Source organism: Panthera leo, chromosome D3 (genome assembly GCF_018350215.1).
Source record: "Panthera leo isolate Ple1 chromosome D3, P.leo_Ple1_pat1.1, whole genome shotgun sequence".
Taxonomy (NCBI): Eukaryota; Metazoa; Chordata; class Mammalia; order Carnivora; family Felidae; genus Panthera; species Panthera leo.
In genome coordinates this window covers 77,496,377-77,523,634 of record NC_056690.1, presented here as the reverse complement: position 1 = coordinate 77,523,634, position 27,258 = coordinate 77,496,377, and the positions used below count along the sequence as shown (strand labels likewise).

The 27,258-nt window shown below is 47.4% G+C and overlaps 1 protein-coding gene across 1 annotated transcript in view; it reads right to left on the bottom strand.

Annotated features, from left to right (window-relative positions):
- LOC122203155 (O-acyltransferase like protein-like) overlaps window positions 1-22,944 on the bottom strand; it is a 61,727-nt gene extending 38,783 nt beyond the window's left edge. The window contains exons 1-3 of the mRNA XM_042909709.1: window positions 22,788-22,944; window positions 4,686-4,825; window positions 3,264-3,342 (exon numbers count right to left, since the gene is read on the bottom strand). Coding sequence (XP_042765643.1) covers window positions 3,264-3,342; window positions 4,686-4,825; window positions 22,788-22,944 — 376 coding nt within the window. The remainder of the gene's footprint in view (window positions 1-3,263; window positions 3,343-4,685; window positions 4,826-22,787) is intronic.
- Between the last annotated feature and the right edge of the window lie 4,314 nt (window positions 22,945-27,258).

The following is a 27,258-nucleotide window of genomic DNA, read 5'->3' as shown; positions in this document are numbered from 1 at the left end:
GCCTCTCCATTAAACTCCAGTCAGATTTGCCTGACGTTTACTGTTGCATTGTGGGTGGGAAGGCAAGCTGGTGCAGCCACTCTGGAAAAGGTTCCTCCAAAAATTGAAAATAGAGAACTACCCAGCAATTGCACGACTAGGCATTGATCCACGGGATACAGGTGTGCTGTTTCGAAGGGGCACGTGCACCCCCATGTTTATAGCAGCACTATCGACAATAGCCAAAGAATGGAAAGAGCCCAAATGTCCATCGATGGATAAATGGATAAAGAAGATGTGGTATATATATATACAGTGGAGTATTACTCGGTAACACACCCTGACCTGCCCAGAATCTTTTCCCCTCTGTCTGCAATCTTGTGCTCTTTTCTTCCTGGCTTGTCTGCTACGGTCGCCACGTGTTAAGTCCTTGCACAAACAGCTTCTGCCCGCTATTGCCGAGCTGTCTGCCCCCACATCTGTAGAGGAAATACTGGCAACTCCATCAAAAATCTTTGGGGAACAGCCAGGGCACCTGGATGGCTCAGCCGATTGAGCGCCCGACTTCGGCTCAAGTCTTGATCTCTCGATTCGTGCGTTCGAGCCCCACCTCGGGCTTTGTGGGAAGCCTGCTCCCAGGATTCTGGCTCCCTCTGTCTCTGCCCCTCCCCTGCTCAGGCTCTCTCTCAAAAAATAAATATAAACATTTTTTTCAAAAGGGTTAAAAAAAAAAAAAAGCTTTGGGGAATAGCTGACAAATCCTTTCCGGATGGAGACCTTTTCTCCTAGGCAAAGAAGCTCCCACTTCTCCATGCAGAAGCTGGAGAACGAAGCTTCTCTAATATACCCACCCTATCAGTCAGCCCTGCCCTCCCTAAGCAGGACCCTTCCTTTTTCCGGTTCCTCAATGACACTCATCAGAATATCTTTGTATCCACAATAGCATGGAACCTTCCACTTTATTCTAATGTCCACTCTGGCTAACGAGCTTAGCATTGGCCAGAAAAACCAGGCTAGCTGATAAATCTCTTCAATAATAATGAACGTTAACTCAGACTTAGGGAGCCATTTATTCACTCGAACTGCTAATTTAATAACGACTCCACGCATTTATCTTTGTTGCTAGGCTATTTATGGCCTATCCAGCAAGAACTGAAATTGAAATTTAATTTATAACAATTGGCTTTCTTTTCAACAGCACATAAAATATTTGGCTGGGTAGACAGACCCCGTATCTGAAGCTATAGGGGGGATCATAAAGTCAGAGGACAATTTAAGCTTATTGAAAACTGCAACATCGACACTTGAAAGATTTTAAATATGTGTGTGAGGTTGTGATATAATAAGAAATCTAAAGTTGGTCTTCGTCCCGGGTTCCTGGCACAGAGCTCATAAAGCCCTTGGAATTTCCTGAGTGACACGGGTAGGAGGAGTGTTTGTTCTCATTCATAATAAGCCCCTTTCAAGCAGACTTGAGTTGATGCCTAATAAAATGACTCTGGGGGGCACCAGTCGGGACTAGAAGATTGGAGCCTTCAGCCCATCCCCCACCTCTGGAGGGAGAGAGGGACCGGATTGAGTCAATCACCAATGGTCTGTGATTTCATCAATTGTGCCTACCCGTCGGGGCGCCTGGGTGGCTCAGTCAGTTGAGCGTCCGACTGTGGCTTGGGTCATGATCTCACAGTTCGTGAGTTTGAGCCCCACATGGGGCTCTCTGCTGTCAGCGCGGAGCCCGCTTCGGATCCTCTGTCCCCCTCTCTCTCCGCCCCTCCCCCACTTGTGCGCGCGCGCGCTCTCTCTCTCTCCCTCTCTCAAAAATAAATATTAAAAAAAAAAATTGTGCCTACGTAATGGAACCTCCATAAAAGTCCTAAACAAAGCGGTTCAGAGAGCTTCTGGGCTGAGGAATACGAGGTGCCGGGATGGGGGTGCACCCTGAGAGGGCAGGGAAGCTCAACGCCCCTTCCCACATTCCGTGCCCTGCGCCACTCTTCCATTTGGCTGTTCCCGAGTTTTGTCCTTTATAACAAGCCAGTCATAAGTAACAGTAAAGTGTTTCTCCGTGTTCTGTGAGCCAGGATAGCAAATGCGCAAACCTGAGGAGGGCACGGTGGGGACCCCTGACTGGCCGCTCCATCAGACCGAAGTGTGGGCAACCTCGGGACCCACTACTTGGGACTGGTGTCTGAAGTGGGGGACGGTCTTGTGGGCATGAGCCTTTGACCTGTGGGGTCAGCACGGCCTCCAGGTAGTTCGTGTCAGAACCGTACAACGTGAGGGGGGCACCCACGCACGTGGTGTCCGAAGTGTCCCGCGGGTAGAGAAATAGTGTCTTCCTTGTAACGTGCCGTGTTAGTTCTTATTTGGACAACCGGAATAAATACAAGAGATGCTAGTGGTTAAACTTCGGGGCTTTAAAACTCTTCCTTTGAAAATTCGGAAAGAGAGGAAATCAACCCAGCGTCCATGAGGTCTCAAATGTATTCACTCTGCGAGGCGAAGGTCAGAAGCGACCGCAAGGCCGCGGGGAGCTGGAGTCACGCGGAACTTCGTTGTCCACCCCTCTCCCTGCAGAGGAAGGGATTGAGGCACGGGGAGTTGGAGCGATTTGCCCAGGATCGCACAGCTGGGAGGTGACGACTCGGAAAAAACGCGGGGGCCCCAGCCCTGAACCCTTGTAACCCATCGGCGTCACGCGATCCCAGTTCAGAATGGCCTTCTGGATTTGGCAGCTGCCAGACTTCCACACGTGGGCCACAGCAGAGAACACTCACAATATGGAACCGGATACCGCCCCCCTCCTTTCTTCAGGCCGAACCAGGCCACTGTGGGTGAGGGAAGATTGTTGAAATTTAAAATTTTATTGTGCAGGGGGCGCCTGGGTGGCTCCGTCGGTGGAGCGTCCGACTTCGGCTCAGGTCATGATCTCGCGGTCTGTGAGTTCGAGCCCCGCGTCGGGCTCCGTGCTGATGGCTCGGAGCCTGGAGCCTGCTTCCGATTCTGTGTCTCCGCCTCTCTCTGTGCCCCTCCCCCACTCACACTCTGTCTCTCTCTCTCTCTTTCTCTCTCTCAATCCTACCTCCATCCTCCATCCTACCTACTCCTTGCCTATTCCGACACCTCCGTTGCCAAATCCCCAAAACCCCGTTATTCTCACTCAGTTTGTTGGCCTTAATCAGGGTGAAAGGTTAGTTCGTTCCTGAAAGAATGGCCTTTCTCGGCTCCAAGGAGTTGGGGGTCTTCAAACGTTACGCGGAGACAACAGTCTCACTAGGACCTACCCAACTGAGACATCACGGTCACGTCCTCTTCGGTGCAAGAATCAGGGACACACATTCCCACGCTGTATGCAGCTCCATCCTGAAAAACACGAAGTCACGACGTTCTTTCATGTTGGTGCTCATGACACATGCACACGATCATTTCTAAGGCTGCTGTTGTGCTGCCCAAGAACTAAGATTAGGACGAGGGGGGCGGGGAGAGACAGGTATCGAAAGACGTGCGCTGACATCTTTGGAGATGGCTTCCCCATCACAGGGTGGTTCGAGTAAACCTACAGAAGGTCAGATGCACTTGTATTTACATCAAAGTACGCAGCTGATTAGCTTAAAAGCCGCCACCCGTGCGGGGTAATCTGCCCCCCCCCCCCGTTCACCTCTCTCCCACAGGGCAAACTGTCCTAGGGGTCGACAGTCCTTAGGATTTTCAACAGAACTGCCACGTTGCCATCTCTTTGTAACAGGACACAGCATATCAAATAAAGATTTTATTCATACATCAAGCCCATGATGAGAATGCCTGTCCCAATGAAGGAAAGATCAAATTATAAATAAAAAGTTCCGGCATGCTTCTTCTAAACATGCAATTTACATGATTGCATAGGCCTGGCCTTTGGCTCTGATATCAAAACCATTAATCTGCTTCGAAAATAGGACGTGACATTTATACACGCTGATTAAACCCTCAAGCAATCATTGTCACAGCCCTCCGGGGGACAAGTGGGTGAGAATCTCTCGATGGCCAGTGGTCAACCATCGCAAGACCGTTTTATAGCATTAATATCAGAAAGCGTGGATTTCTTACTGCTATTTTATATGACTGTTTTTAGCCAACGTGTAATGTATTTTCTTCTAGTGTCGTACAACATCATCAAGCCTATTTTTGTATCGAATAAGAGGCTGTGCTGTCCCTGGTTTTATTTTCCAGCAGCAGAAGAATTAACATGCCTTGCAGGGAGTGAGCCCTGTGACCTCAGTCAACTGATGTAGTGATGTGTTCGCAGAAGTCCGGGCCCGTCTCAAACACATGTCTCAGAGCTCTGTTTCTGGGACAGGATTATGGGTAATGGGAAGTCTCCCCTCCCTTTGGTATTCTCCAAACAGATGGTGAGTCAGGAGTTGATGCCCAGAAACATCGGCTGGGGCTTGACCCTGGATTCCTCATGAAGGTCGTCCAGAAGTCTTGCCCCCGTACAATATGGCGGGAGGAACATCTGAAGGTCTGTGTGGAATGAGGACAACTGCCCTCCTATAGTGTCGCACACTCAGAACATGCAAGTGCGATTTAGGTGTAACTTTTTGCGAAACATCGTAATAGATTTGGGGGGTGTTTTGTTAAGAAAAGCAATCGACGGAGCTGTCTGGGGTTCCCGGTCACGAAGTTCAGTTGTCCTTGGAGAGCACGAGGGCAGATCCCGCACTCACCTGCAGGATCTGAAACTTGCAGTACTGTCCTTGGAAGCGCCCCGAGGGAGCCCGGGCGGAGAGGCACTCGCTGTACGATCCCAGCCTGTCCACGTTTCCGTTAAGAATATTGCTCCCAAGCTTCCCGACCGAGTCATACACTGAATTTCAGAGCAAAAGAAGTAGGCAAGGTTAGCTTCTTCGTGTCACTTTCAAATGAATTTACAGGCACTCAGCTCCGCCTTCCGGAACCATCAATCTGAGATGACAGGGGGTGGGGAGGGGAGTGGGGGGGGCGTGGGGGGTGGCAAGAGAGAAGATGAATTCAGAGGCCACTCTTTGAGCCTGCGTTTTGTGCCCACAGCCCCGTCTTCACCGAGGGAGAAGAATGATACAGGTTCTCATGTGGGTTGCCCGGTCTGCTGCTGAAAAAAAATTAAGAATTTGAATTCTTTTAAATAATAGATGCTTTGGGGCGCCCGGGTGGCCCAGTGGGTTGGGCATCCGACTTCAGCTCAGGTCGCGATCTCATGGTTTGTGCGGACAGCTCGGAGCCTGGAGCCTGCTTCGGATTCCGTGTCTCCCTCTCTCTCTCTGCCCCCTCCCCGGCTCGTGCTCTCTCTCTCTCTCTCTCTCTCTCAAAAATAAACATTAAAAATTAAAAAATAAAAATAAATAAATAAATAAATAAATAAATAAATAATACATGCTTTGAGGGAGTAAAAAGACATGGCTAAAAATCAGTAGCTTTTCTTTCTCCCTCCCCCCCGCCCCCATACAGCCAAGAGACAATATTCAGTCTTTAAAATTTTTTATCCAGTTTTGTGGGACCTTAGACAGTTCATTTTGTTGGTTTGTTTGTTTTTACCCTCAAGAGCGGAACGGTGCAGTCATCAGCCGCACAGTTAATGATACTCTTCACCCTGGTCCTGCAAAGCACTTCTTTCATTTAAATTGTTTACGTTCATGTACGTCCTTGTGGGTCCTCGTGTCCTTCATTTTAAATAATCCACTTCCTTTCATTTTTTCCCTCTCTCCCTTCCCTGGTACCCCTACCCCCGTACGCTTGATGTCTGTGCTTTTATTCGTAGGTGTCCTCATTTTGTGCAAATGTATTTGTAATTTATATACGTGACTTTGTGCTTCAGATCTGTTTCTACACGGGTCGTGCTGTGCTACGTTTGAGGTGTTTCTTGTTCTCCTTATGGCGTTCCTGCGCTCACCTAGTCCAGACCTCCTCACCACCCGTAATAATTCATCAACATCTCACACTTAGCTGTTCCCTGGGTGATGGACACAGACGGCCTCCGACCCACGGAAGCACCCAGAGCGTCCCCATACCGACCTACGTGAGGCTTTAGCTCACATACACGCACCTGTGAGTGGGGTTGCCGGGTCACAAGGTAAACCCATACTGGTAATTCCCACCAGCCTGTGCTCCAGAGTGGCTGCCCCAGGACACCCTCCGGTGGATGCTGATTCCTGCTTCGTTGCCTGCGCTAGCTTTCTCATTTTTGGCAATTAATGGACGTAAAATGCCATCCGATTGTTGCACCTTTCATTTCTCTGATTGCAAATCAGTTGGGATGTTTTTGTTGGTCAGCCGGCCATTTAAGTTTTCTCTTCTGTTTTCCACTTGCAACCCTTTGCCCGTTTTTAACGGATTTGCTCTTTGCTTTGCAAGAGTTCCTGGTTATTCTCTATATCGGTCCTCGTCTACCTGAGTCATTGAAGGCATTTAGTTTCAGTTATCTGTCAGTTCCTTATCCCTGGTATCCTTTGTCGGACAGAAATCCATTCTTTGGAGCCCGTACTTTCTGTCCTGGTCTTTGAAACGTCTTTGTTCCCATTGAGACGGGCCACATGGTTGGCAAGGCTAATGCAAAACGAAGTGCAGGGTTCTTGTTTAAAAATTATTAAGAATTTCGAGGGGCGCCTGGGTGGCTCAGTCGGTTAAGCGGTCGACTTCGGCTCAGGTCATGATCTCGCGGTCCGTGAGTTCGAGCCCCGCGTCGGGCTCTGTGCTGACAGCTCAGAGCCTGGAGCCTGCTTCGGATTCTGTGTCTCCCTCTCTCTGACCCTCCCCCGTTCATGCTCTGTCTCTCTCTGTCTCAAAAATAAATAAACGTTAAAAAAAATTAAAAAAAATTATTAAGAATTTCGAGACAGTGACAGCAAATCGCACTGAAAGCAAGCATGGGGCCCACTGAAGTGGGGGTCCTATGTGACTGCAGAGGTCACAAGCCTATGCAGCCAATAATAAATAAATAAATAATAACCATGTGGTTTTTATTATTATGGATTTGTAGTATTTTGAGTATTCCGCCTTTCGTTTTCTTTTCAAAGTTGAACTAGTTAATTTGCACACCGTTAAGCACTCATACAAATTTCAGAAAGTTTGTATTCAGAAAAAATTCAGGAAACGTTTATTGAGCCCCTCGAAACATCCAACTAGAATAGTGACTGAAATTGCTTCAAATTCATTGATATATGGGGGAAGTTAACATCATTTTTTTTCTTTTAAATGTTTATTTTTGAGAGAGAGAATGAGTGGGGGAGGGGCAAAGAGAAAGGGGGGACAGAGGATCTGAAGCGGGCTCTGCGCTGACAGCAGAGAGCCTGATGTGGGGCTCGAACCCATGAACCGTGACATCAAGACCTGAGCCGAAATCGGACGCTTAACTGACTGAGCCACCCAGGCGCCCCGACATCATTTTTGTGTTACGCCATCATTGGATGTCAGACAATTTACCCCAGCTCTTTTGCGTCCTTACTTAAAATTTTACATTTTTTCCTTGGTCATCTGAAAACAGATTATATAAACAATTCCCAGATAGTGTAGAGTTGGCTATTTTTCTTGGTGTTTTATTTTCAAATATATTTTCCAATTGATTGTTGCAGGTGTGGAAAAATGCTACAGATTTTTATAACTGCTTCTGGTCTCTGGCCCATATGCTGAGCGTTCTGATTAGTTTCTCAGTCGTATTTCTTCCTCATCAATTCTTAGGCCACATTTTTTTTTTTTTTGGTCCTTTTCTCGTTTTGGAATCAAAGCTATGATCGAATTTATAAAGCGTGGTACACAACTTTCGCCCTTTTTATTTTCTGGAACAACCATAATTAATACTGGTTGCCAGGGGTCGGTGACAGCGGAGGGAGGGGTTGTGCACACCCGTAAGGTGGCAACACGAAGCAGATCTTGGTGGTGATGGAAAGTTCTGGGTCTTGACCGTGATGTGGGCTACGAAATCTACACATCGCTAAAATGGCATAGAGCTATACACACGCATTGTACCAATGGTGATTTTTTTTTTATAGTGTACTAGGATTATGTTCGATGCAACCATCTGGGAGAAGTGAATGGAAGATAGGGGACCCCTCTTATTCTGTGTTCGTAGATTCTGGGTTTTTTCATTTGGCATCCCTTCATCATGGGGCCAATATCTGTATTAACTATATTTTCCTTTCTTCTATATTTGTGATGCTCTGACATTTATGGCCTCCCTGGCCATTTCTAGGGCTAGCCTATTCTCAGAGACAGCAAATGCTTCCCCATGTGGCCCCCGCAGTGTGGCAGGCCCCCATCGTGGGAAACGTAATACAAATCTTTCAAGGGCATTGACCTCTCGATGTTGGCACTCAGTCACCTCCGTAAATTAAAACCTGCAGGTACAATTGATACACTTTGTGCCATCTGAGCAACTTTCTGTAAATCCATCATTATTTTTTTTTTAAAAAGGTGTTTTAAAAAGTAAGTGTTGGGCAGCTTTTACATCTTTTGAATTTTTGATTCTGACAGCTGGTGTTCTCATTGTCATCCAGAGTTTTAAGTGCTTTGTGAGTGTTTGCTGTTAACCTTCCATTATTGTGTCTTTTTGTCACTAAGGATTCTCCAGTAAATGTTACTGGGTTTCCATTCACGTAGGATTTCTCTGTTAGTTCTGCTTTTGTCCCGTGTCTGACTATCTTTCTTTCTGGAAATGTTTCCAGTTTCCTCGTTGTTTTCCATGTTCTTAGTTTTGGGTCTGTCCTGACCTGTATTGTAGTCCGATGTGAATTTTCTTCATCAGTCTGGTTTGGTGTTCTATAAACCACGCCAATCTGACCTCTTCTCTTTTCTTCATTCTGGAGAAAATACCACTACCATTTGCTCGATATCCCCTTCCTTCTGCTTGTTTTGTTGTATTTCTCCTTCTGACGGCACTTCTGGCCGCAAAATCTCTTACCGTTTTCTTTCCCAGCTCTTTATCCTTTCCGGCTACGCTTGGAGAGAGAGTTCTCTTAAATGGATCTATCCAGCCCCTCGTGTTCCTCGGCCCCCACCTACCTTACTATTTACCCCATCCACTGTGCTGTTCATCCAGTTCAACTCTTTTTCCTCCACCAATCTCTCTTGACTGTACGATTTCTTATTCATACTTGGTATTACCAGTATTTTCCGCTAGCTCTCGGACTGTATTCATTGTGTTTAGTTTCAACCTTTGATGACCCAGCCATTCCAATAATTCAGCTTCACGTAGTACACAAATTTGTTCAATTCGCTGTCAGTAGCTTCAAGAATATAGTAAACAGGATACAGCTGGGTTTTCTTTTCAGTGTGATTAATACGGTCCGGTTGATCCCGTTCCCTTAAAACCTCCTGGCATGACCTACGCGGCCAAAACCACGCAGTGTGCTGACAAGACCAACAGGGGGAGTCTATTACGTGCCAGGCGCTGTTGTGAGTGCTTTCTGTCCACTGTCTCACATACCCCTCGCACAATCCTACGGGATTACGAATAACTGTTTTAATCTCCATTTTACAGATTCGACACCTGAGGCACAGACGTGGTAAATAACGGAAACAGCAACATACATCTACCCCTTTTGAATCGCTCACGAGAAGCAGAGCCGGGCGCTTCAACCGGCTAGTAAGGAGCAGGGCTACGTATTCAAATCCATCCTGATCGGAACCCATCGCACGCAGAAATACCCTGGGTTTTTTGGTCAGTTTGGTCTATACGTTCTCATATACAACTGAAGGCAGCGACATTCTTTGGAACGAGCAGGGAGAAAAGTCCACAAACGGGTTGGCAAATGACTCATCTCTTCTGGCATTTTGGTCTTTGTCTTCACTCATAATGGGATTCCTGCGAGTTAACCTAAAAATCGGGGGGAAGAAACTGCATTGTGCTTACATGTATGCTTTTTTTTTTTTTTTTTAATGATATGTCATTTTGAAAACCTCCTGGCCATAACTGGGCAAACAGTCCTTGATGAGCAATCCGGGGGAACCTGACTTCCGCCGCAAACTCCTGACTCTTCTGGGCAGGTCTGTCGTTCAGGCCACTTGGGCTCAGCCGGCAGGTGTCTGTTTCACTGGCCTCTTTTATTCTTTTTTAATCTTTTTTTTTAATGTTTATTTATTTTTGAGAGAGAGACAGAGTGCAAGTGGGGGAGGGGCAGAGAGAGAGGGAGACACAGAATCCGAAGCAGGCTCCAGGCTCCGGGCTCTCAGCACAGAGCCTGACGTGGGGCTCGAACCCATGAACCGTAAAATCATGACCCGAGCTGAAATCGGACACTTAACCGACTGAGCCACCCAGGCGCCCCTTACTGGCCTCTTTTAAATGGTGCTAAGGATTCCAGGCTGTTGCCTCTTCTGGGGGCGACTCTATCTCTGACCACACTCAGAACCTTACAGCTGGCGATCCACTCGGCCATTTGTAGCCAGTAACCATCTTTTAAGCTAAACTGCCTGAATGACAAGACTGACCATGTCCCTCCCCTCCCTGTAATTGTTCCCAGGCACTACAGGGGCACCTGGGTAGCTAGGTCGGTTAGGTGGCCGACTTCGGCTCAGATCATGACGTCACGGTTCATGAGTTCGAGCCCCACATCGGGTTCTGTGTGGACAGCTCAGAGCCTGGAGCCTGCTTCGGATTCTGTGTCTCCCTCTCTCTCTGCCCCTTCCCTGCTTGCTCTCTGTCTCTGTCTCTCTCTCTCTCTCTCTCTCAAATAATAAACACTAAAAAGAAAATTGTTCCCAGGCACTATGAACAAAGTTAAAAGGTAACTCTCAGAGAAGGACATATTTACTGGATCAATAACTTGGACAAAGGATGTTTTCAGATTATATAGAGAACCCTTATAAATCAGTAATTTTTTAAAAGTCAAAGAAACTAATTTATAATTTGCAAAGGATATAAACAGGCAAGTCTTAGAGAAGGAAATCCAAGTAACCGATAAATATGCGAAAGTTGTTTGGTCTCACCAGTAAGCCACAATTAGACCTCATTCTTTTCTACCCATTGAATGGCTACAAAATGATGAGGTTGATATAATTACTGTTAGTGAGAATGTGAAGAAATAGGTCTCTCGATTTGGCCTCTTAAAAGCTATTCTCCCTCCTAACAGCACCTGGATGTGGGAGAATTACCACTCCCCAACCTAATGCAGTCCTGACAGAAAACCAAGGTGCTTTCTCCTGTCACTACAGAGGCTGATGGGGTCCTTGGAAGCTGCTATCACTCTGCCCTCCCACTCTCTGTGACAGGAGGTCAACCCTCTCCCAGGACTCGTGCAGAGTGAGTGAGTCAAGGCCCAGATCAAAGCTTGGGCCTCGTTCATCTACTGGTAGTGGGCTGGGGGGCTGCAGAATGGGCACCGACCGCCATGGAGACTGGACCTGACTGCTCTAGAGACCAGTTCTGGGCCCAGCAGGTGGCTGGCCCCCTTCTCCACCCTGTGAGCTGCCCCGTAGTCGGCCAGTAAACTCCCCTCTCTGCGGAAGCTTGCCAGAGTTGGTGTTTGTGGTTTAACCAAAGACTCCTTCCTAACTGATCTCCCCAGGGACCCAGCAATTCAACGTCTCAGAATCTGCCCCGGGGAAACATATGTGAACACGCGATTGCAAGATGGTTGTAGCAGTAAGGCCTCTCGAGGCAAAAAAGTAGACACAAACTATTAGGGGAAGCCACGTGAAAATGCCATCGCATGGGACAAAAAGAGTTTAATGTCAGCAATGCCAAGTAGTTCAACCTCTATCGGGAGAAGGTTGCATGAGCTATGGTACTTTCATATTCTATAATGCTCTGCGACGACTAAGATGAGGTAGATCTGTATTTGTTGCTATGGGAAATGCCCCAAGACATACTATTCCGTGGGAGGGGGGGAAGTTGAAGGTGGCTCAGTCGGTTTAGCGTCCACCTCTTGATTTCAGCTCACGTCATGGTCTCGTGGTTCGTGAGTTCGAGCCCCAAGTCAGACTCTGTGCTGATAGTGCAGAGCCTGTTTGGGATTCTCTCTCTTCCTCTCTGTCTGCCCCGCCCCTGCGCAGGCTCTCTCTTCCTCTCAAAATAAATGAATAAACCCGATTTTAAAAAAAGGTTCAAAAAAGGTTCAAAATTTAAAAAAATAATAATAAAAAGTTCAAGAACAACAAATATATTTTTCAATTTTATAAAACAAAACAACATCTCTGCAGGCTTACATACACAAAACTGCAAGGAGAAAGTTCTGGAGAGTTCTAGAAGGATATACATTCATTGCTAAGAGCTATCATCCAGGAAGGGGACTAAGAATTAAAGGAGGGAACAAAAAAATAATGAAGCTCCGTATTATTTCGATTCCTTTACAGGAAGAATAGATTCATATATTATTTAGGAAATACAGTATATGTAAACAAAGTTTTAAAATCAATATATTTGTTGAAAAAATTCTTCAGTGGTATTTATTTCATCGTCTGGAGTAGGAGTTGGCACTCTGTGGCCCTGTTTTTGTACGTAAAATTTTATAGGAATACAGCCACCTCATTCGCTTACGTGTTGTTAACGCTGCTTTCTAGACACAGAGTTCAGCAGTTGCGACAGAGGCTATGTGGCCCACAAACCTGAAATATTCGCCATCTGGTCCTTTAGAGGAAAAACGGCAGACCTCTTATCTACAGCTGTGATTCCCAACCCTGGGCCGACATGAGAATCCCCTGGGGCATCTTTAAAAAATAATAAGACCCAGGTTCTACCCTCGCAAAGAGTGGCTTAACTGGTCAGGGTGGATCTTGGGCATTGGTTGTTTTTAAAGCTTTCCCAGGTGATGCTCTGTGCAGGCAGGCTCCACTGCTCTGATCTTTAGGATTAATTCCCGACTCCTGAGGGTGGCTTAAAAGGCCCTTCGTGACCGGACCTGCCTCTCCGGGCTCACCCTCCCACGCCCACACCCGTTTCCGCTGCTCCTTTATACAGAATGCACCAGGCCTGCACTTGTCTGTTTTTCTGCCTGGAATGTCCTTCCTTCCTGTCTGCCTGGCAAATGCTGAATCATCCCTTGCGTCTCAGCGGGAGGATGGTCTCCCCCCAGGAAGCAGTCCAGACTCCTGCTTAGTGTATCACACCAAAAGGCGTTTAATGGTTCACCTGTCTGTCCCCGCTGTGTGGGAGGGGTCATGTTGCCATTAATGGATATCTCAGAGGAGCAGTTTGATAAAACATTTGCTGGATTGAATTAAACGTCGAAAAAATTAAATTCGAATGCCCAAAATCCAGCTCCATGAATGAACGTATTTTGAAGTCCTCTGTGTGTCAAGAAAACCAACGACCATTTAAAAAACCAGATGTATTTATTATAGATAAGCTAGCTGATTCCCCAATCCCCTTCTCTATCACTGAGCATCCCAAATGCTGCGGCCTGAAGTTTAAGGATCTGGAACTAAAAGGGTCAGAGGAGATAAAAACAAGAGAGGTGTCGATACTGAGCCTGACTTTACCCAGATAAGACTCTAAAGGACAAATGTAGAGGTATACCCAATTAATCCGCTTGAGAAGATTAAATTCCACTTTCTTTTGTTTTTTTTCCAGTTGGTGTTCTGCCTTGTAAACTGATTGGATTTATGGCTTTCCGGCCAAGGTTATTTTGTATGCTATGCAAAGTTTCAGTTGCATTTGCTTCCTTTCTGATTATGAACTCAAATGGACAATTTGCCCTCTAACTGCTTAATCGGTTTTTGTCAGGAACCAGAGACGCTGGGCCTTTGGTCCCATCCAAATAAAAATACATCGTGATTGTCTCGGGAGGGAGGGATAGAATAAACTAACGATTAATCCCACCTGCTACTTCAAATCGCACGGTAGCCGTGCCATGGTTTCATTTCCCAAAGATGAAAAACAACTCGTTTCAATTCTGCTGGACCAACCGGCAGACAAATTTGCCTTCTCACGTGGTGGTGATGCTATGTGGACTTCAAAATGCAGAGCTGATTCATTTCTGGGTTTGAACAGAGGAAAGACAGACCCTGGTCAGTGGTCTTATATTTTAAAATATGGCTGCACTTATACCATGAAGCTGAAGGCGGCAGAAGATTCTAGAATGCTAAGCCACAAATAAACCTTGAAAGCAATCGTCATCTACCGCTTTAACAGCAAATATTTATGAAGCACCTACCAGATTGCTGCGTTACGTTGGAGAATTTTAAAAACCAGAATCGAATAGCCCTTGCACTGTGGCTAACGATACAGGGCATACACATAAAATGCTAGCTCTCTGTTGCCAGGATCTCCTTGTTAATGAGAAAGAGATCTGAACATGCTACCGATCTGATATCCAAAGTTCCTAAAGCAGCTGTTTACAAACACCTTCTGGAAGTCCCCCTTGTGTCTGGTCAGCTATTCATCTTGGAGAACAAGAATAGCAGGTGTATTAGCTTCCTGTGACTGCTATTACAAATGCCCACAAACTTGGTGGCTTAAAACCACAGATATTTGTTCTCTCGCAGCTTGGGAGGCCAGAAGTCCAAAATCAGTATCCCTGGGCAGAATTCAAGATGTCAGCAGGGCCACACTCTTTCCGGAGGCTCCAGGAGAGAATCTCTTCTTTCCCCTTCCAGCTTCTAATGGCTGCTGGCAGCCCTTGGCTTATGGCCACATCACCCCGATGTCTGCCTCTATGGTCACATCACCTCCTCCTCTGCGCTCTGTCCCCCACTTCTAAGAGCACACGTGAGTGCATTTAGGGCCCATCTGGATAATCCAGGATAATCTCCCCATCTCAAGTGGGCAAGGACCAGTTTCTAACATTCACAGGTCCCAGGGACTAGAACGTCAATGTCCTTGGGGGGCCCGCGTTTCAGTCTGCCCCAGCATGGATGTGTCTGAAACCCAGCTACCCTAGAGATCTCAGTGAAACCCGCCGTGTCACCCTTTTTCTAAGATTTTCTTTGTTTCGGCATCTTTCCTGTCCCTGGCTCTAGCACCGGTGGAGGGGCTGACCGTGAGTAAAACGCCCTCCGCACCGACAGGCGGATGAGACGACAGGCCACGTCTGAGAATCCAAATCACGTGGACGGTCAGTCCCCCCATGATGACAAGAGAACAGAGGCTCAGCTCGAGCCAGTGACCGGCTAGCCCAGTGAGTGCCTCCCTACAGACTGCCTCCTGGAACTGGGTGTGAACCCCGAGCCTTGCCTTCCAGGAGAGAAGACGAGACACACGGAGGAGACGTGAAATAACCGCTCCAAGAGGAAAAAGATGAAGCCAAAGGGAGTCAGCGGTCAGGGGAAGAAGCCCAGGGACCCCGCCAGCAGGGTGGCCTGAGAAGCGTGACACAGGGACCAGGGAGAAGGGACTTGAAGGGTTAAACATGGCTAAAGCACAAGCAGCTGCTTGTGGACGATTTCAAGGATGTTATGAGATTAGAGAAAACAGGAAATGAAAAGCCCTGCAGACTGCTTGGGAGCCAGAGGCCCCCCCTCCCCGACTCTGTCCCTGAGGGATAAAGTGCAGGAACACGCAGACATCACGTGAACCCAGGAGGGTCTCCGTATGCCGAGCACAGTTTGGATTCCGTAGAAATAGCTCCCCGCCAAGGGCCTCTGCCGCAGACGGTGTTACAAATGGTCCGGGTGGATTGAATGAAACGGCCGTGGGTCGGCCCGGTACATGTCAAAGAAAATGAGTTCCAGGATCTACCTGAGACAGCTTGTTTTGTTTGTTTTGTTTTTCATCTCAGAAATAGATGCATGCTTTTTTTTTTTTATTCTGGAGGGTGTGTTTGGGGGCCCATCGCTTTCTGTGTTCGTATCCTGGTGCCGTCCTAATTTCCACCAACTGGGTGACTTATACCCAGAGAAATGTATTGTGCACCGTTCCGGAGACCAGAAGTCTGGAGTCAAGGGGTCAGCAGGGTTGGTTCCTTTTGGAGACTCTGAGGGAGAATCTGTTCCTGCCTCTCTCCCAACTTCTGGCGGTTGCTGGCGATCTTTAGTGTTCCTTGGTTTGTAGATGCGTCCATCACTCCCATCTCTGCCTCTGTCATTCGGCAATTGTCCCTGTGGCTCTCTGTGTGTGAATTTCCCTCTCACAAGGACACCAGCCGTTATCTTAGGGCGCTCCCTGACCCAGCATGATCTCGTTCTAAGTTGATCCCATCTACAAAGACCCTATTTCCAAATAGGATCACATTCACAGGTACCAGTGGTGAGGATATCAACAGGTCTTCTTGGAGGACACAGCTCGACCCACAACACTCCCCAAGTGGGTATTCTAATCCAAGCCAAAGATGCTTGTGTCACCTGGCAGGGGACGCCGTGGGCCTGGGGAGCAGCCATGCGTTCGGGGAAGGTGTGAAAAGTTTACAAAGAGATGGGATCCCATCTCCTTATATGGAGAATCAGACAACCTGCTGGGCCATGGCAAAAGACCTGTGGAAATAGCCAACCAGGTGTCTACTAGGACCAAAGAACCAGAATATGACTTCAATATCTCCTTTTAATAGAGCTTCCATTATGTATTCTGGTCATCTTTTCATTAAATTATACACGTATATAACAAGCGCCTATATAAAAGGGCGTAAACCACAGGCCTTTGCTTCCAGGCGCCCTTCCTCCAGAGAAAAGACAGGACAGGACAAGATATTCAGACAAGAGACATGAAATCACTATTCTAGAACATATATAAAGCCAAAAGAAGTCCCCGAGTAGAACAACCCAAAGGGATATATGGATATGTAGATATAGCTCTAAATAAATTAATGCTAAATTAGTAGGGATCACATATTCACTAAATTCTATAAATGCACCATTCCATACTATGGTCCAATATTTAAAACACAGCAAGAAAAACAAGGAGGTATGGGGGGCATAGAACAGAAAGTGGTGACCGAGCTGTGTGGCCAAACCAGTGACAGTGAGCTTCCTGCACATTTGTATGAGTTTCCTACAGCCGCTGGAACACATTACCAGAACTTTGTGGCTTCAAACAACATAAGTGTATTATCCAACAGTTCTGGAGTTTGGAAGTCCAAAATGGGCTTTACGGAGCTTTATGGGTTGAACTGTGTTTCCCCCAGTATTCATTTGTTACTGCCCTAAGCCTCAGTATCTCAGCCTGTGACTATCCTTGGAGATAGGGCCTTTTTAAAAGGTGATTAATGGGGCGCCTGGGTGGCTCGGTCGGTTAAGCGTCCGACTTCGGCTCAGGTCATGATCTCGCAGTCTGTGAGTTCTAGCCCCGCGTCGGGCTCTGTGCTGACCGCTCAGAGCCTGGAGCCTGTTTCGGATTCTGCGTCTCCCTCTCTCTCTGCCCCTCCCCTGCTCATGCTCTGTCTCTCTCTGTCTCAAAAATAAATAAATGTTAAAAAAAAAAAAAAAAGTGATTAAGGGCTGCCTGGGTGGCTCAGCTGGTTAAGCATCTGACTCTTGGTCCCAGCTCAAGTCACGAACTCCAGGTTCGTGAGTTCAAGCCCCACGTCAGGCTCTGCACGGTCGGTGTCCATATAAAAGGATATTTGGACCCACAGAGTGACACCAGGGAGAAGGTGTCATCAGCCATCTGCCAGGCAAGGACAGAAGTCTCCGAGGAAACCAACCCTACCGGTACCTTGATCCTGAACTTGCAGCCTCCAGAACTGTGAGAAAATTAATTTCTCTTGTCTAGGCCCCCCAGTTTGTGGTACTTCGTTACAGTAGCCCTCACAAACTAATCTGGGGGTGGGGGTGGGGGGTTGGTTTTGGTGTCTACTTTTGGGAACTTGTCTGACTTAAGTTTTTGCCAGTAATTACCGGTAAAATTGACATCCCGATTTTCAGCCAGTCATCACAATTATCAGAATCACACAAGAAGCTTCTTTGAAATTTAGATTCTTAGGTCCAGCTCCTAGAGGCTCAGCTAGCAGTGGGGTAGGGGCTCCAGCAGCGGTGGTAGATGTCTCATAAAGGGCTGTCTACCCCAAATGAGAATGTGTCTGTATATCATATAGAGAGATTATTATAAGTTATGCCGATACAAAAGATGTGTGGCACACTGTATTAATTTGCTCTGGCTGCCATGACAAAGTCCTACAGATGAGGCGGCTTAAACAATGGAAATGGATTTCCTCACAGCCCTGGAGTCAGAAGTTCAAGATCAAGGTCTCCACAGGGTTGGTTTCTTCTAAGGTCTCTCACCTTGACTTGTAGAGGGCTGTCTTCTCCCTAAAATCTTCACTTGGCCCTTCTGGGGGGGGGGGGGGGTCTGTGTTTTCAGCTCCTCTTTACATAAGGGAAACAGTCAGATGGGATTAGAGCCCACTCTCATCACCTCATTTCACCTCATCTATGGCCTCCTTAAAGACCTACCTCCAAATAGAGTCACATTCTAAAGTTTAGTTACTTATTGAGAGGTGGGCGGAGAGGGGCAGACAGAGAGGGAGAGAGAGAATCCCAAGCAGGCTCCACGCTATCAGCACAGAGCCCCACGCAGGGCTTGATCTCCCGACCGTGAGATCATGACCTGAGCTGAAATCGAGAGGGGGATGCTTAACCGACTGAGCCACCCAGGTTCCCCTAGAGTCACATTTAAAAACAAAGTACTGGGGTTAGGACTTCACCACATGAATTTGGGGGGTTCAGCCCATAACACACCAAATAACTCCAAATTATTGGAATTCCAATAATTCCAAATAAAGTCCAAATAACAATGAAATCAACAATACGCCTTATTATTAATTCCACATACAGCCCATTGACTCTCACTGATGTTTGCCAAACTCTAGTACCTGTAGCCAACCTGTGGTTTCCGTTGACCAATGAGTGTAGTCCAGACATGAATACTGGGTGATCTTTTTGTCCGCACGAATGAGTAATACGGATGTGAAACCAGAACGATGTATGTCAGAACTTCACTCCATTGTCAATGACGTGAGCAGTGTTTTTGCTGCATCGGGTGACAGTTTTCAAGTGCTATTTACAACGTGACGGCACAGACATGACACGTTTTTAAGTTGAACGTGCACTTGTGACCTTATCTCCACCAATTTCTTAAGCCCAGACGGTCAACAAAAACGCTAGAGCAAGCCCTGACTTGACTTCTGGACAAGTCTGCCAACTTCTGGAGTGAATATACTTCAGCCACAGTTGACTAGCCCCCAGCCTGAAGCTCCTGAACGTGAGTTTGGCAGACGATGGGCCTTAGCGTAGCAGCACGTTCCCGCCACACGAGCACAGCAGGTGCAAGCATCTTCAAGAGCGAGGACAATTGTGAAGTGTAGTAAGGCAATCAGGAAGCGGTGAACTTTGAGTACGCGTTACTTTTGTTCTTAACGTAATTCATTTACTTGGCACCTGAAGTGATTCAACCCTTAAAAGTAACCGCGTCTGACAACCGGCTCGAAAATTTCACAAATGGCTCTTGGAAGCCAGTGCAGACTGGGGGTGGGAATCAAAACATTTTTAAAGCTGCTGCCGATTGCCAGAGTTTGGGACACACAGCCTCTCCATGTCACGGGTGAGGACAGTCTAGTCTGGCACAGTAGGGGGCGCCTGGGTGGTTCAGTGGGTTGAGCGTCCGACTTCAACTCAGGTCGTGAGCGCTTGGTTCATGGGTCCCAGTCCGCATCAGGCTTTCTGCTGTCAGCGCAGAGCCTGCTTTAGATCCTCTGTCCCCCTCTCTCTCTGCCCCTCTCCCTCTCCCCCTTCCCCTCCTCTCTCTCAAAAATAAATAAACCGTGAAAAAAAAATAGCAAAGTAACGTCGCTTGGGCGAGACTAAGCACGCGGCTGGTTACTGGCCTCCACAGATGAGAGCTCAGATGTCAGGACCGCCAGCTTAGCACAATGTCTGTGGGCCAACGGCCTGTCTCTAAAATGTGCCTCATGTACCCCCAGAGTACGATGAGGGAAGGCACAAATGGAAAGATGCACGTGGTCAGGTAGAGAGAGAAAGGGGAAGAGAGAGGGGAGTGATCACCGTGGAGGTAGGGCATCCCAGACAGGGGACCGTCTCGGAATTAGAAACAGATGCATTTAAGGAGGAAGGCAGATAATGCCCTAGTGCTCGAGGAGAAAGACAACTGAGAGGAAAAAACCGATTAACCCGGAGGAGGAGGCCAGCGATCTCTTCGGGTGCGGTGTCTGTATGGGAATGAACGCAGGCAGTGGGTTACGGAGTTTAAAAACAAGACGAGGGCGGGGCCTGGGTGCTCCGTCGGTTAAGCACGCAACTCTTTTTTCTTTTTTAAGTTTATTTATTTATTTTGAGAGACACGGAGAGAGCGTGCGCGGGGGCGGGACAGAGAGAGAGGTGAGAGAGAATCCCAAGCAGGCTCTGTGCTGTCAGTGCAAGCCCGATGCGAAGCGCGACCCCACGAACCATGAGATCGTGACCTGAGCCGAAACCAAGGGTCTGTGAAGCATCCAACTCTTGATTTCGGCTCAGGTCATGACGTGACGGTGCATCCACACCCTTCAATGCATCCTTCCCTCTGCATCCGGCTCTAACGTCAGCCTCTCCCCTGCTCGGACCAGGAACGACTCCGGCTCCCCTCTGCAAGATCAACATCCCTGCCCGAGAGTTTCGTGAACCCTCTCTCCCCCACTTTACTCCTCAGACCCCCGCCCATTTTCCGAGATCCTGCCACTGTCATCTCCATGCTTTGGGTTGGGGAGGGGGACTTAAAACATTACTACGTGACATTTAATACGTTCAAAGGGCATAAAGAAAATAAAAAACACCAGTGTTCCCACTGCCCAGCTTGCAGAGTGAACCGTGACCCATTTGAAATCTGACGGGACCCCAGTCGCATCCCCGGCCTGACCGGCTCCCACTCCGAGGCAACGTCCAACTCAATTTGGAGATTATCGTTCTTCCCTATCCCTTTCCACCGCCCTACATACACCTGTCTCCCCGAGCAACACAGCACCTTAACCGGCATGTTCGACACCTTTTCATACCGCATACATTCTACAACTTTCATTCTTTTTCACTATTTTTTTTTTCTTGTCTCTTTCATTGCTTATCTTAGGCAGTGATTGAAAGCACAAGCTTGGGCATCGGATAACGAGGGCTCAAATTCTATCTCTACCACTTACTTTGGGCAAGATACGTTACGTCTCTGTGGCTCGGTTTTCTCATTTATGAGACAGAGGCAACGCCCTGCTCACGGCCGGGGCCGCCCGGACTCAGTAAGACATCCCTCGCCCAGGCTGGGAACCGTCCTCCATGGAAAAGTGCTCTCTAAGTATTGACTCATCATTTTTCCATCCACATGACTGTCAGGAAAACCATGCTGAGAAGGAAGGCCCGAACCACAACCGGTGCCCAGAACTGTCGGGCAAAAGGTCAAAGCCACAACATCCAGTGTTTTCTGTGTGCGTTACAACGAAAATCAGTTAAAACAACCGCAGGTAGCATCCGTCTATTAAATTAAGGCGTGGTTATCTATTATCTATCCCATTTATATAAATCATTTGATTCTTTCTTGGGCCATTCACCTTTGGGAGACTTTTTTTTTTTAAGTTTATTTATTTATTTATTTACTTATTTATTTATTTCTTAGTAATCTCTACACACAACTTGGGGCTCAAACTCACGACCCTGAGATCAAGAGTCTCATGCTCTTTTAACTGAGCCAGCGGGCATCCCTCAGGGAAACTTATTTTACCTAAAAAAAAAAAAAAAAGATTTTCAATTTTCAGACCCCTACGGACAGAACATTGTTGGTACATGACCAGAGTGACTTCCAAGGCAAATAAAGGGTTAACGAGGTTGTGATTAATGATGACGCCACATGCCATCACCTCATCACCAGTAATCTCAGCCAGTCCCTGTCTGTGCCTTCTGGATTTTCTTGGCCGGCGGACTTGGCCCGGGTTGGTCAGAATGTTCCCTGTCGATTTCAGCAAGTGTGGGAGCAAAACATAATCAATTCCAAAAGGGGATTTGAAGATGGCCATTGAATTAGCTGGACTGATATTTTTTCCAACGTCTCCTTAGATATCAGGACACACAATCCAGTGTAAAATGCCAATCGCTTCCGATCGGGTGCTATTTTGAATTGCCCAGTATTAGATCAAAACTTTTGTTTATCTTTATGATGTGTATTTGCTACTGTTTTCCAATACCAAATAAATTAGTCATGCGTTCAAAGGGAAATGGAAATTGCCATGGTAGTTTTTCTGGCTTTGGAAAGAGTGAGTTTTTAACTTTTCTTCTTGTTAGTGGTTTCCATCAGCATCACAAATGAATCATTCTCCAGGAGAGGTTACCCCAGTGAGAAAGAATCTGATTTCCTGCCCCTTTCTGGCGGGAGGGTAATGGGTCCCTTAACTGTGAGAGTAATTTTGGGAAACTAACAGACAATAAATCATGGCAGCCTGAAGTCTGTCCGTATCACATGCAAAGCAGCTTGGCTATAGTCAAGCTTTTTCCAGCTTGGGCCAGTGCCTTCACCAACACACTCCGCAAAATTTATCGTCAAGTACATAATGGGTCCAACTTGTTCCCTAAATACTGTAATGAAGTAATTCATTATCAAAACCAGACTCAACATCTAGAAAAAGAAATAAAGTTATCTCCTGTGACAGTAAAACGCTACCAACTTCAGTAATGGTGACAGCATAGCATCTTACAACTTCTAAACAATTCTCATCTTACTAAGAAGCTGGTCCTCATGAGATCCCTTCTGGCTAGAATTAAATACCACTTCCTCTATGGCCTTGTGCAATAAAAATTCCTCCTCCCTCCTTGATTCCTGGAGCGATCTGTAAATTGAGGCTCGTCCTGTCCTCCCTATTTGGTTCTGTTTTTAATTATCAAGAGGTTTTCTAGATTCCTCCCCGCACAAACCTCAGATTGCCCTGTGTGTTCACCTACCCAACACGACAGAAAAACCTACTTACTTCTCAGAGCGTATTCTTTGGGCTCCACTGAATTCAAGTCGGAAAGGAACTCATCAGTGTCTTGCATGCATTTGAGAGAAACGTTTCCTGCGGGAAGCGCAAAAGGTAATTGCAATTGAAAAGACAGAAAACAAAAGAACAAAGTCAGGACCATCATTGTCCCTTAACCTGTCAGGATAAAACTCCCCTCTTAGACAAGGAGGCTTATATTTATGAAACACTCGTCTATAATATGTTGGGGGGGAAATGTGACATTGCTCCGTCCTTAACACGCAGAGACAAGTTGTGTGTCCTCAGCCACCTGCAAAGCAGCGGAGATGAGCAAACCATGGAAACCGATTTATACACAACTTGTTATTGTTCACTAAACTCGCACTGTGGATATGGGGGCCGCTGAGCACCTGGCTTCCTTTAGCTACGCAGATTAACATTGCCAGCTATCACGGATATGCTAGATATTCCCTGGCTAGATGGTCTTGTGTGTTTCTCTGGGTTTAAAAAATTTACCGAGGATGTTAAGTGGCAGTATGTGGTTTTTTTCCAAGAACGATGGTGAACCCAACCTATAAAACACTCGGATCAATCAGAAGCCAGGAAGGGCTTCCTCGTGATGGTCTGGACACCCTATGTGTCCGGGGATGGGTCTGCCGGACTTGAAAGCGATGTGGGAGGGGGAGTGATGACCTCCCCCGCGGAAAGAGACGGCGTTACAGGGGGACGAATAAGTTCCTGCACCCTCATGCGGGGGCTTAGAGCACACATCCTGGGAAGGACGCTATGCCGACAGGAGACCACGGTAGCCCTACTCACCTACTTGAAGAACACGTCAAATGCGTGGCCCTGGATTTCTCGTGGTGTAAATATCCTCTTTCCGGAGAGCCTTTCTTTAGATAGTAATCTCCCGAACTGCATTTCAAACGTGAAGCAAACCTCATTTCACACCTGTGGGTGCCTGTGACTTGCTTGTACTTCCTGCTCAGTGGCCCCACGGAAGCCTCTAGCATCTCAGAGCTCTACCCTTCGTCTGAGTCCACTGGAGCTGCTGTAACAAAACACCACGGACTGGGTGAACGACAGAAATCTCACCCTTCCGCAGGCTGGGAAGTCCAAGATCGAGACCCCAACGTGGTCGCATTCCAGCGAAGGCCCCTTCCAGGGTGGTCGCCCCCAGAGCCTTCTCCCTGCGCCCTCGCATCTCTTCTATAAAGATGCAAATTCCATTCGTGAAGGCTCCATCCTCAATCACCTCCAGAAAGCCCAGCTCCCAAGCACCATCATCTCTGGGGCTTAGGATTTCAACATACGGGTTTGGGGGTGGACACAAACATTCGGACCGGAGCGCCCGTCCTTACGTACGTTCCTGCGCTCGATGCTGTGCCCTGTCCCCGGTGCCCGACTCCAAGCCCAGCTCCTCTTAGGCATTACCTTCCTACCGAGTAGGTTCTTCTAGTCCATCCTCCTGGGCTTTCCCTCAGGTGAGGGGAGGTGCCTGTTCTCTGTGTTCCATCAGGGTCTCTCCAGACTCTCCTCACCTCCCCACGCTGAGGACTGCTGACCTCCGTGTGTCTCTCTCCTCCAGCCTGGAAGCTCCATGAGGGCAGCCGCTCTGCCCTTTTCATGCTTTTCCGAGAGGCGATTTACACGCTAGCCGAGAGCAAAGTTGACCCTTACCTACTGGGTGACCCCAGCAGTCTCTCTGCCCAGTTACCTCATCTGGAAACTTGGGATAATGGTCCTGACCTCTTGGAGGTATTTTGAGATTTAAATAATACATTTAAAGTACTAGGAGAGGGGCTCCTGGGTGGCTCAGTCGGTTAAGCGGCTGGCTCTTGATTTCAGTCCAGGTCATGATCTCACGGTTTGTGGGTTCAAGCCCCGTGAACCCGTGTCAGGCTCTGTGCTGATACCAAGGAGCCTGTTTGGGATTCTCTCTCTCCCTCTCTCTCTTTCTCTCTGCCCCTCCCTGACTCATGAGCATGCTTTTTCTCTCTCAAAATAAATACACTTTAAAATAAAATCTTTTTAAAAATTCGTTTCTTGAAAAAACAGATCACATTACCAAGGGACAGTCTTAACACAATAAAAAAGAACTTTCTAGTAGCCCAACCTCTCCAAAGATGAACGGGGCTCTTTTCTACAGTATAGATGGTCTCCAACCTTGGAAACGGTCAAGTACTGGATGAACCCCGGATGAGGGTGTTAGAGAAGAGGTCCAGCATCCCATGGGGCTTATACCAATGACCTTGAAGGTCATCTCTGACCTTGAAGGTCTTCTCTGACCTTGAAACCTTCCGAGTCTTCCTTCAAAATTATTGTCTGCCGTCAAGGCGTTGGTTTGTTACTACGTACGTCTGAAGTTGTTCTTAAATTGAAGTAGAAAGTTCAATGCAAAATAAATGACAGATAACAGCCAACCCGGAGTGACACAGAACAGCAACTTCTACTTAAAAAGGGGACCTAATCTGGCACCAGAAACAAGGGGTCAGGGATTAACTGCTTCAGTTTCCTCATCTGTGAAGTTGTAAAATCATGGCTCAAGCAGTTGTTTTCTAGGATTAAATGGGAGGCCCTGAGTCCCGAATAATGTGAGTTAGTAGTTATTAGAGCTCTCCGTTCCAAACGTTATCTCCCACACTTAACTATCTTCCTACATTTCAAAATAAGGGTGGTGGAGGAGGCTGGATGACACTAGAGGTTTAGGTCATTTGGAAATTTAAGAATGAATACACAGAGGGGCGCCTGGGTGGCTCAGTCGGTTAAGCGTCCGACTTCGGCTCGGGTCATGATCTTATGGTTCGTGGGTTCGAGCCCCGCGTCGGGCTCTGTGCTGACAGCCCGGAGCCTGGAGCCTGCTTCCGAGTCTGTGTCTCCCTCTCTCTCTGCCCCTCCCCCTGCTCACGCTCTGTCTCACTCTGTCTCTCAAAAATAAATAAATGTAATAATAATAATAATAATAATAAAAAGAATGACTAAACAGGAAAATCTCTGACACCAGAATTGATTTCCACCTTGTTGTCCATGGTCTAGTCACTCAAACTAGGAGCGGTTCTGCTCTTCGGAGTGTGTTAAATACTCCAGCTTTCATCAACTGGGGGAAATATAATGAGCAGAACCCACGTCCACATTTTTTTAAATGTTTATTTTTGGAAGAGAGAGTGAGAAAGCAGAGGAGGAGCAGAGAGAGAGGGAGACAGAGGACCTGAAGCGGGTTCTGCGCTGACAGCAGAGAGCCCAATGCAGGGCTTGGATCCACTAACTGTGAGATCGTGACCTGAGTCGAAGCCAGAAGCTTAACCGATTAAGCCACCTAGACACCCCCACGCATCCACATTTTAATCATTAACAATAAAAACCATCCGAAATGACTTTAAGGGGCACCTGGATGGCTCAGTCATTTGAGCCTCTGACTTCAGCTCAGGTCACGATCTCGCGGTTCATGAGTTCGAGTCCCACATCAGATTGTCTGCTGTTGGCGCAAAACCTGCTTCAGATCCTCTGTCCCCCTCTGTCTCGGCACCCCCTCCTGCCCTGCTTGCACGCTCTCTCTCTCAAAATATAAACATTAAAAAAAAAAAAAGATCTTAAAATCCCACGTATGTAAAAAGGAAAAAGAGGCTCTTACTTGTGGGTAATAGCTCAGGACTCTTCTAATGTCTGTCCCAATCTCTGAGAAATAAAATTATGACTGATCGAGGCTCCAGGGGATGTGGTTGTTTTCGGATGACCTTGTAGGCACCTGTTTCATGCAAGGCGATGTGTTGGGCGTAAACATGGAACCTGAACAGAAAGAACGCCTTCCCTTCCTGAAAGCAGGTCTTTATCCTTTCCTGCGGCCGTGGCAGTCAGCTGATGACACCATTAATGCCACCGTCATCTCGTTCAAGTAACTAGCTCTCCGGGAAAGGGCATTCGGCCGCCTTCATCTGGCACTGGCTTTGAGAAAACGAGGATTTGTCTTTGCCGACAAGAATAAGGATCAACCTGATGGAGAAAACAGAACCGGTGCCTGCTGCTCTCAGGCTGCAAAATGGAAAACGCCTCTTCTGAGGAAAGGATACGTAGCCACAGATTACAAAGCAGGCAGTGTTCGCGCAAAAGCTCCAGAGGACGACAGACAGTTGACAAGTAAGATGTGATGTCAGGGGTGCTAAGTGCCGGGAGGAGAGATACCGCTGGGTAAAGAAGCAGAGAGAGGGGCCCTGGGGTGGCTCAGTCGGTTAAGTATCCGATGTTGGCTCAGGTCACAATCTCGCGGTCTGTGGGTTCGAGCCCCACGTCGGGCTCTGGGCTGACAGCTCGGAGCCTGGAGCCCGTTTTGGATTCTGTGTCTCCCTCTCTCTCTCTGCCCTTCCCCGCTTGTGCTGTCTCTCCCTCCTTAAAAAATAAACGTTAAAAAATTTAAAAATAAATTAAAAAAGAAAAAGAAGGGGAGAGAGGCCAGTGGGTGTGCGCTGTTGGGTCATAGCAAGGT